Below are 11,207 nucleotides of genomic sequence, written 5' to 3' on the forward strand. Positions count from 1 at the left end.
GTGTGCCTGCGAGTGTGTGCCTGCGAGTGTGTGCCTGCGAGTGTGTGTCTGCGAGTGTGTGCCTGCGAGTGTGTCTGAGAGTGTGTGTCTGTGAGCGAATGGGTGTCTGAGAATGAGAGTCTGTCTGAGAGTGAGGGTCCGTCTGAGAGTGAGAGTCTGAGTGAGAGTCTGTCTGAGAGTGAGAGTCTGTCTGAGAGTGAGAGTCTGTCTGTGAGAGTCTGTCTGTGAGAGTCTGCGAGTGAGAGTCTGTCTGAGAGTGAGAGTCTGAGAGTGAGAGTCTGAGAGTGAGAGTCTGTTTGTGAGTTGGTGTCTCCTTGACCTCTTACCTCCTCAGCTCGTGCTCTCTCAATCTTTACTCGGAAATCCTCGATAGACTGATGTAATCCTCGATGAGCTCCCAGCTGTGTCTGCACTGTAGGCAGGTCAACCCCCCACTCAGCAACATCCAGGTGCCTCTGGTTCTCCTCTATCCACTCTAGCAGGTCCTGGATATACTTCAGGGTCACTCCATCCATAGCAGGACTGGCCTTTGATGGGGACAGTCTGGTCTGAGTTATCACTGTGGTTGATGATATTGGTTGTTGGACTCCAGATTTAAACCGGAGAGAGTACTCTGTCCGTGTAGCAACCAGGAACTCATGCAGACGGAACACCCTACAGTACAGGAGAACAATTAGTGACAGAACGTAAACCCCTCTCTCTGACCTGAAACATACAGACTCTCAGAAAACAAATGACCAAGCATTACACACATCTATTGCAACAATGGGTAATGCTGAAACGGTGGGGGAGCTACAGTGGCTATAACCATGGCCTTGCCCTACTCTTGCCCCACCCCTCGTGTTGCTGAGCCCTCTGACCCCATCCTGACCTGCCCGACTCATTCCCTCTGGCCCCATCCTGACCTGCCCGACTCATTCCCTCTGACCCCATCCTGACCTGCCCGATCCATTCCCTCTGACCCCATCCTGACCTGCCCGATCCATTCCCTCTGGCCCCATCCTGACCTGCCCGATCCATTCCCTCTGACCCCATACTGACCTGCCCGACCCATACCCCGACCCCATCCTGACCTGCTCAACCCATTGCTCCTCAACACACTCTGTGCGCCAATAACCCATGACCCCCAATCTGTGCCCTCTGACCTATGTCCCTGACACCAGTCTGACCACGCCCCTGACTCACCCCAATGAGCCATAGCCCTGATCCCTCCATGACCTAACCGTTGACCCATGCCCCCTGATCCCAGCCTGACCTGCGGTACATCTGCTCTGCCTGTGGATGTCTGCCATCCTTCAGGGTCTGGACGTCATTGAAGAGACTTCGAATCAAACTGTCTGATTTGTCCAGGTCATGTTCCAAGACAGCAATGTTCTGAGGGGTTTTCCCAGCGTTTAACAACCGGATATCCTGTCAGGGAGAGCAAGACCAGCGTTCAATGCTTCGTTTGTGTACATTCTCCCCAGATTCACTCTCTCTCTCACTCTCATGTACATTCTCTTTCCCTGGGGATGCTGGTTTTCAGTGAGCCCTCCCTCAGTGCATGTCCCCATGCTATCTGCCAACCTGCTTAATTCATCTTCCTCTTCCACTTTATCTTCAATATTTCTTTCAACTGTGATCAGGATAAAACCATCATGTCTTCGTTTGCAATATTCATATTTGACTACATTTCTCTCCCTATCATTGGGAATCCTTTCGAGTCTTAAATTTCTCCTTTTGATCTAACCCACTCTGCCTATTGGGTCATGCAGCTACTTCTGTGCAGACTCTGCCATAGCCTTCTTTCTCCCTCTTTTTCCTTTTATTCACTCACAGGATGAAGGTGTCGCTGACCAGGCAGCATTTATTGCCCATCCCTAATCGCCCAGAGGGCAGTTAATAGTCAACCATATTGCTGTGGGTCTGGAGTCACATGTAGACCAGACCAGGTAAGGATGGCAGTTTCCTTCCCTAAAGGACATTAGTGACCCAGATGGGTTTTTTCTGACAATTGATAATGGATTCACTGTCATCATTAGATTCTTAATTCCAGATATTTTAATAAGTTCAAATTCCACCATCTGCCGCGGTGGGATTTGAACCCAAGTCCCCAGAATGTTATCTGTGTCTCTGGATTAACAGCCCAGCGATGATACCACTAGGCCATTGCCTCGCTCCACTTGACTCTTAACTACCCTCTGGGCAATTAGGGATGGGCAATAAATGCTGGCCTGGCCAACAACACCCACGTTCCCAAGAAAGAATGAAGAAAATGAAACAGTGCCCATTCACTCTTCCCGTGTACCCTCCTTTTCCCTGTCCAATTTCTCTCCACACCTCTCTCAGTATGCTATCTCCTTGCTCACAGTTCTGTACATCTCCTCTATCTCTGGTACATCCACACTCTCTCCATCTCTTTCTGCCTGTTTACACACTGCCCTCTCCCTGTCTGTTCACTTGTTAAGGGGTCACTCACAGATTTGAGCATTGTGTCAGACTGTTTGATTTGTTCTTCACACGTGTTCGATTCCTGCTGAATCCTCAAGATAACCCTTTGGAATCGCTCCTGTCTGAAAACAAAGGAGGCAACATATACTCACTCAAACGATCACTGTTGACTGGATTCTCAGCCGAACACAAATAGCCCTCAGCAATGTCTGCACTTGCAAAGCAGCATGAGACTTACAACTGGCCTGGGGTCTCAGAAGGGGTTAGTGAACCAGATGGACAATGCATGACAGGTTCATGGTCAGCATTAGATTCTTAATTCTATCTGCCATGGCACAGTTTGAAGCTGGGTCCTCAGAACATTAGCTGAGTTTCTGGACTATTAGTCTAGTGATAATACCACTAGGCCATCAGTTCCATACCAAATGTGACTGATACAGGGTTATGGGTAGAGCACGGGGCAGTGGGATTAGTTTGGGGATTGATACATGCTAATGGGGAGAAAGCAGGGCTGTGGGATTAACTTGGGGATCAATACAGGGCTATGGGGAGAGAGCGGGGCAGTGGGATTAGTTTGGGATTGATACAGGGCTATGGGGAGAGAGCTTGGCAGTGGGATTAGTTTGGGGATTGATACAGGGCTATGGGGAGAGAGTGGGGCAGTGGGGATTAGTTTGGAATTCCATCTGAAAGGACATGTTATCCTCAGAGTAAATAGGAACTGAATTTTCTGGAGAATTGAGTGAGCTATTGAGAAGGTTACACTTGCTGTTCCCTTTATTTGGAGAGATATCAAAACCATGTGATCTTAAACTACTTGTGCAATATTTCTGGTCAGCAAGGAAAGCACCAACCTCTCAAACTCGCTGCGTAGAACCCTTTCCCTCTCCAGAATGGCAACATGTAGCTTTCCCCACTCCTTCTCCACATCGATCGGGTGATAACCTGCTGGCACCTTGAGGTGGCCCTCCTGTACAGCACCCTGTAACAGACACACAGAGTTACAGCACCCTGTAACACACACACAGAGTTACAGCACCCTGTAACACGCACACAGAGTTACAGCACCCTGTAACACGCACACAGAGGTTACAGCACCCTGTAACAGACACACAGAGTTACAGCACCCTGGAACAGACGCAGAGTGGAAGCACGATGAAGTGAAGTCATACCTCCAGGTTTTTGAACAGAGCCTTGCTGTGTTGTTTCTCCGTCTCTCGAACGGGCAGATCTGATTCTTTAAACTTCAGGAACTGTCTCCACAGAACCTTTATTAATCACAGCCAAGTTAGTTGTTAGAGAACCAACATAAAGTTTTCACATTTTCCAGGATCGAGTACAGGGCATTAACAGATTCTGGGATCGGGTACAGGGCATTAACAGACTCTGGGATCAGGTACGGGGCATTAACAGACTCTGGGATCGTGTACGGGGCATTAACAGACTCTGGGATCGGGTACAGGGCATTAACAGACTCTGGGATCAGGTACGGGGCATTAACAGACGCTGGGATCGGGTACAGGGCATTAACAGACTCTGGGATCAGGTACGGGGCATTAACAGCCTCTGGGATCGGGTACAGGGCACTAATAGACTCTGGGATCGGGTACAGGGCATTAACAGACTCTGGGATCAAGTACAGGGCATTAACAGACTCTGGGATCAAGTACAGGGCATTAACAGACTCTGGGATCGGGTACGGGGCAGTAATAGGTTCCAAGATCGGATCTTGATTCTCCTGCTCCGAGGGACACAGGGTCACTTTGTAATGTGAAGTGATTCCTCACCTCCATCTCCTCATAGGTTCCTGGGAATTTTTTTTCCTCAAATATGGTGATGTGGTGACGAATCCACTGGATCAGCAATGTCACCACCTCATAATACTCCTGCCATTGCAACTCGATCTCCTGCAGAAACAACATCGAGAACTCAGTCACTCAGGTGTTGAGGGAAGGGATGGCCTAATGGTATTATCAGTGGGCTATTAATCCAGAGACCCAGATAACATTCCTGGGACCCAGGTACAAATCCCACTGCGGCAGATGGTGGAATTTGAATTCAATAAATAAATATCTGGAATTAAGAATCAAATAATGCCCATGAATCCATTATTGATTGTCGGGAAAAACCCATCTGGTTCACTAATGACCTTTAGGGAAGGGAACTGCCATCCTTACCTGGTCTGGCCTACATGTGATCCCTACATTGCCCCCCACAGCAATGTGATTAACTCTGAACTGCCCCGTGGGCAATAAATGCTGCCTGACCTGCAATGTCCTCATCCTATTAATGAATTAAAAAAATAACTGGCTCTCTCAACAGGTGACTGTGCCAACACATGGGCAGAGGGGAGAGGGACAGGAGTTACCATGGGGGGAAGAGGGGTCTGAATCCAGGGTGGAACTCTGGAGGTGATGTTATGTCAAAAAGTGAGACAGGGCAAGAGGACTGGCTGCTTTGAGAACAGCTTTAACTAAGTGAGTAGAACCGGGAGAGAGACAGAGTGTAAAGTCCTTATTTTTGTGGTTTGCAGTTTGTTAAGAATAGGGAGAGAGAGAAAAACGTGTGATTTCTCATAGTACATGAAACATGGTAGGAAGGGTTAGGGTTCCTGAGCCTGTATGTCCAGGTCAGCTGCATCCTTCTCTCTCTCTCTGTCTCTCTCTCTCTTTCTCTCCCCGACTTTTCTGTCTTTAACTTTCTCTTTTGTTGGGAAGCTGGAGAGGTGTTGGAGGGTTGTTGGCAGCAGCGGTGATGGGATCGAGGATTCCTGGTTTCAGTAGGACCGGAGCCTGCTCTGGGCTTGCTGCAGGGAGCGGGGCTGCAACATGCCCACAGCAGGGACTCAGGTCCGGAGCGGTGACCCGGAGCAGTGACCCAGCGCAGTCTGGAGCGGTGACCCAGCGCGGTCCGGAGCGATGACCTGGAGCGGTGACCCAGCGCGGTGACCCAGCGCGGTCCGGAGCGGTGACCCGGCGCGGTGACCCGGCGCGGTCTGGAGCGGTGACCCAGTGCGGTCCGGAGCCCTGACCCAGCGCAGTCCGGAGAGGTGACACTGTGCGGTCCGGAGCAGTGACCCAGCGCGGTCTGGAGCAGTGACCCGGAGCGGTCCGGAGCGGTGACCCAGCGCGGTCTGGAACGGTGACCCAGCGCGGTCTGGAACGGTGACCTGGAGGTGAGGCATGGCACCATCTGCTTGAGGGACTGTAACGTTGAACATTTTATTTCTTATTTTCGAATATATTTCTAAAATCCTGTACGTAAGTACCTTTGTACCTAAGATGGTGGCCACTATGTAAATTTCTCACTGCGCTCGTGTGAGTATGTGTGACAATAAACTTATTTTGAAGTGTAATATTGGTACCAATGACACAGGCAGAAAGCGAGAGAAGATCCTGCAGAGGGTGTTCAGGGAGTTGGGGGCAGATTAAAAAGCAGGATCCTGAGGGGTGTAATCTCAAGATTGGTTCCTGAACCATGTGCTACTGGGGCCAGAAATAGGAAGATAACACTGCTGAATGTGTGATTAAAGAGCTGGTGTAGGAGGGAGGGCGTTCAGATTCTGGATCATTGGGATCTCTTCCAGGGCAGGAGGGACCTGTTCAAGAAGGACGGGTTGCACCTGAACTGAAGGGGCAGCAATATCCTGGCAAGAAGGATTGCTAGTGTCACATGGGAGGGTTTAAACTGGTGTGATATGGGTGTGGGAACCAGAGGCGTGCAGTCACTGAGGGGAAGGTAGAGGTGAAGTTGAGTAAGGGAGGACAGGCAGGGCCAGGTTCAGGAACACAGTGAGATTGGCGGTCTGTAGTGTGTTTATTTGAATGCAAGGAATATAACAGGTAAGGCAGATGAGCTTAGAGCCTGGAATAATAGTGGGACTACGATGCTGTAACCATTACAGAAGCTTGGTTGAGAGAAGGGCAGAACCAACAGCTCAACATTCCAGGGTTTAGATGTTTTGGGTGAGATAGAGAGGGATGTAAAAAGGAATGGGGGAAGTTACGTTACTGATTGAGGAGAATGTCCCAGCTGGGACAAAGAGAGGACACTGGAAGACCCATCCAGTAAGGCCATAGGGTTGGAGCTCAGGGATAAGGAAGGTACAGTCAGTATGATGGAATTATTCTATCAGCCTCCTAATAAGTGGCGGGGGATGGAGGAACTGATATGTAAGCAGATTATGGAAAGATGTAAAAACAACAGGGTCACTGTAGTGCCTGATTTTAACATCCCTAACAGTGACTGGGACTCCCTTAGTGCCACGGGCTTGGATGGGACAGAATTTGTTTAGTATATCTAGAAGCATTTCTTGAAGCAATGTGTAGATAACTGAACTAGGGAAGGGGCTGTGCTAGACCTTGTACTGGGGAATGAGCCTGGCCAGGTGATTGAAGTTTCAGTGGGGGAGGGTGAGGGTAGCGGGAGTAGGGTCCGTGTGGGAAGGGGTAGGGTCCGTGTGGAGGGGGTAGGGTCCGTGTGGAGGGTGTAGGGTCCGTGTGGAGGGAGTAGGGTCCGTATGGAGGGGGGAGGGTCCGGGGGGGGGGGGAGTAGGGTCCGTGTGGAGGGTGAATGAGTGGAAATCTGGAATAAAACGTTAGCTTGATGGTGAGCAGTAACAATTGTTCCAACCCCATTTGATTTGACAATGTCCTTTCGGGTCAGGAATAAGACCAGAAGATGTAGGAGTAGAACCAGGGAGCCAGGCTCTCCATCATTCGGACTGTGTCTGACCTGATGGTGTCTGTTACAAATAACACAATCTACATACATCTGATATCAAACTGAAAATGAGGTGAGACCCTCGTTGGTAGAAGGACCTACTTGGGAACATTGTCAGTGAGTTCAGAAACACTAGTGTATCCAGATCCATTGGAAAGGACTGAGGGTGGGTCCGAAACAGAGCTTACTAACAAACCAGCTCCTTTAGGAGGCTCACTCCCAGAATCAGAAAGACTTACATTGGCTCGGATCCCAGCCTCGACATTGGGAACTCGTGGCAGTGCATCATACAGGGATGAGACGTAGGTAATGATTGATTTCTCATCCGGGTGGGGCACATCCACATCTGGAACATCAAGACAAGAGTCAGCCAACAGCAAGGGGGGATGCTGTGGGGACACACAGAGGGACCCAGGGACGCGGTGGGGGGTGGGGTTCGCTCAGAGAGGGACAGGGTGGGGCTCAGGGTGAGACAAGTGAGGGAACAGCCAGTGGGAATGGTCACAGGTTTGGGAAACACAGAGTCAAAGATAGCAGAGAATAAACAGGGAGAATGGGAGTTGGGGGGAGGCTGAGGCAGAGAGGGGTATAGAGCGGGAGTGGGAGGAAGGAGATTACGGAGAGTGGGGACAGACGGGGAGAGGGGAGATTAAGGACAGTGAGGACAGAGGGGGGAGAGGAGAGAGGGAGGGGAAATTAAGGAGAGTGGGGACAAACAGGGAGAAGGGAGATTAAGGGGAGTGGGGGAGAGGGGAGAGGGAGGGGGGAGATTAAGGGGAGTGGGGAGAGGGGAGAGGGAGGGGGAGAGATTAAGGAGAGTGGGGACAAACGGGGAGAAGGGAGATTAAGGGGAGTGGGGACAGACGGGGAGAGGGGAGATTAAGGGAAGTGGGGGAGCAGTGGGGGAGAAGGAGGGAAGAGATTATGGAGAGTGGGGGAGAGGGGAGAGGGGGGAGGGAGGGCGGAGATTAAGGGGAGTGGGGGAAAGGGGAGAGGGAGAGGGCAGATTATGGAGAGTGGGGCAGCAGTGAGTGATTGAGACAGGCCAGGGTCAGGCTGGGGATTGGAGTCAGTGATGAGGCTGTGTATGGGGTACTGGGTCTGGGAGATGATTGCAGCACTCTGAGAGAGCAGATCAAACTGTTGTTACCTTCAGGGTCCAGCAGCCTGGTGACCCCCAGCTCCCGCTCTGCAACGCTGAAGGCCTGCTCCAAGTTCTCCTGGTTCTTCTGTCGATAAACCTTATTCATGTCGATCAAAATAGGCCTGAAAATAAAATTATAACTTTACACAGAGAACTCTCAACTATGTCAGGAGGAATCGAGAGGAAAGGGCAGAGAGAGAGAGAGGAGCAATGGAGTGAGAGAAGCAGCAACAGTAAAGAGGAAAGAAGACATCACCTGGATTAGGAGCACACGGAGGCCATTCACCCCCTCCAGCCTGCTCTATCACACGGGCTGCTTGTGGTTACAACTCCGCCTTCCTGTCTGTCCCCAATCCTCCAGCCCCACTACCACCTCCTAACACCGACTGCATGAAGAGCCTCTCACACTCAGCTGTGAACACATTCACTGACACGAGCTCCACTGCTCTCAGGAAAGAGAATTCCAAACTCGTTACTTTCTGTTTCCATCAGACATGGACTGCACTGACAATTCCTGCATCTGTTGACCATCCCTAGTTTCTCTTGACCTGAGTATCTTGCCAGGCCACTTCAGAGGGCAGTTCAGAGTCAACCACATTGCTGTGGGTCTGGAGTCATGTGTAGGCCAGACCAGGTAAGGATGGCAGTTTCCGTCCTTAAAGGACATTAGTGACTCAGATGGGTTTTTACAACAATTGACAATAAATTTCATGATGATGTTTCAGAGACCAGTGTTATATTTCAGAACCATACACTTCCCTCCCTTTCACATACATACAGGAACAGCAAGACCAGGAGAAGGTCATTCAGCCCCTTGAGCCTGCTCCGTCATTTAATACAGTCATGGCTGATCTGATTGATTGCTCAAAACCACATTCCCACCTTCCGTTGATAACCATTCACCCCTTGCTTAACAAGAATCTCTTCACGTATGCCTTAAAATTATTCAAGTAGTCAGCACTGCTGCCTCACAGCACCACGGACCCGGGTTCGATTCCACCCTCCGGCGACTGTATGTGCGGAGTTTGCACATTCTCCCCGTGTCTGTGTGGGTTTCCTCCGGTTGCTCCGGTTTCCTCCCACAGTCCAAAGATGTGCAGGTTAGGGTGGATTGGCCATGCTAAATGCAGGGTTACAGGGATAGGATGGTGGTGTGGGTCTGGGTGGGATGCTCAAGAACAAAGAACAAAGAAAATTACAGCACAGGAGCAGGCCCTTCGGCCCTCCAAGCCTGCACTGATCCAGATCCTCTATCTAAACCTGTCACCTATTTTCCAAGGATCTGTATCCCTCTGCTCCCTGCCCATTCATGTATCTGTCTAGATACATCTTAAATGATGCTATCGTGCCCGCCTCTACCACCTCCGCTGGCAACGCGTTCCAGGCACCCACCACCCTCTGCGTAAAGAACTTTCCACGCATATCTCCCATAAACTTTTCCCCTCTCACCTTGAAATCGTGACCCCTAGTAATTGAGTCCCCCACTCTGGGAAAAAGGTTCTTGCTATCCGCCCTGTCTATACTCCACATGATTTTGTAGACCTCAGTCAGGTCCCCCCTCAACCTCTATCTGTCTAATGTAAATAATCCTAATCTACTCAACCTCTCTTCATAGCTAGCGCCCTCCATACCAGGCAACATCCTGGTGAACCTCCTCCGCACCCTCTCCTCTGTACTCAGAAACCCAGATCCCACTGCAGCTCAGAGATCCACAGTCTCTCACTGTTTAGATAATAGTCTTCATTTTTATTCCTTCTGCCAAAAATGACAGTTTCACACTTTCATGCATTGTATTCCATTGGCCAGATCTTTGACCATTTAGTTCATCTTTCATTTTTTGTAGCCTCCTAATGCCAACTTCACATCTCACTTTCTGACCTATCTTTGTGTCATCAGCAAATTTCGCTCCCATACCTTCCATCCCTGAACAGAAACAGAGAAATACGAGCTGGAGTAGGTCATTCAGCCTTTTGAGTTTGCACCAATATTCATTATGGTTATGGCTGATCATCCTACTCAATAGCCTGCTCTTACTTTGCTGGTGCAGTTCTCCATGTGCTCTCTCTCAATGTTGGCCACTGCCTTTCTACTGTCACCCCCCATCATTCAATGCTAACTCACACCTCATACATCACAGCTTCAACAAAACCATGCTGACTCTGCCTGATTACCCTGACCTTAACCAAGTGCCCTATTATAACGTCTTTAGTAATGGCTTCTAACATTTTCCCCACGACAGAGGTTAAGCTAACTGGTTCCCTTCCTCTTTCTCACACTCATTCTCTCTGTCACTTATGCACATTTGCTCTTACACTCACACACACTAATTCACAGAAAATGGATGGCAGAGAGTGTTAATCTCACTGGTTTAGTAATCCAGGACCTCAGGCTGATGTTCTGGGGACATGGCTTCAAATGTCACTCTGGCAGATAGAATTGAAAGCTAGCTTAATGACAACTATGTAAACACTGTCAATTATTAAAACAAAACATCTGGCTCACTAATGTCCTTTAGGGAAGGAAATCTGCCACCCTTACTCAGTCCCTTGAGCAATAAATACTGGCCTGGCCAGTGACACCCACATTTCTCTCTCTCTCTCTCTCACACACACACTCTCTCTCACACACACACACACTCTCTCTCTCTCACACACATACACACACTCTCTCACACACATACACACACACACACACTCTCTCTCTCTCACACACACACACTCTCTCTCTCTCACACACCACACTCTCTCTCTCTCTCTCTCTCTCTCTCACACACACACACACACACACACAAACAGATACACACACTCTCTCTCTCACACAGATACACACACTCTCTCTCTCCCACACACACACACTCTCTCACACACATACACACACACACACTCTCTCACACACACACACACACACACAC

General features: G+C 49.7%; 1 protein-coding gene across 1 annotated transcript in view; it reads right to left on the reverse strand.

Moving 5' to 3' along the window:
* The window catches only part of LOC125487127 (plectin-like), an 11,233-nt gene extending 712 nt beyond the window's left edge, over positions 1 to 10,521 (reverse strand). The window contains 9 exon segments of the mRNA XM_048617317.1: positions 320 to 654; positions 1,256 to 1,410; positions 2,459 to 2,552; positions 3,285 to 3,412; positions 3,603 to 3,698; positions 4,218 to 4,337; positions 7,392 to 7,498; positions 8,303 to 8,418; positions 10,418 to 10,521. Of these exon segments, the coding sequence (XP_048473274.1) occupies positions 320 to 654; positions 1,256 to 1,410; positions 2,459 to 2,552; positions 3,285 to 3,412; positions 3,603 to 3,698; positions 4,218 to 4,337; positions 7,392 to 7,498; positions 8,303 to 8,418; positions 10,418 to 10,521 (1,255 nt within the window).
* Positions 10,522 to 11,207: the final 686 nt, after the last annotated feature.

Source organism: Rhincodon typus, chromosome 2 (assembly GCF_021869965.1).
Source record: "Rhincodon typus isolate 14 chromosome 2, sRhiTyp1.1, whole genome shotgun sequence".
Classification (NCBI taxonomy): domain Eukaryota; kingdom Metazoa; phylum Chordata; class Chondrichthyes; order Orectolobiformes; family Rhincodontidae; genus Rhincodon; species Rhincodon typus.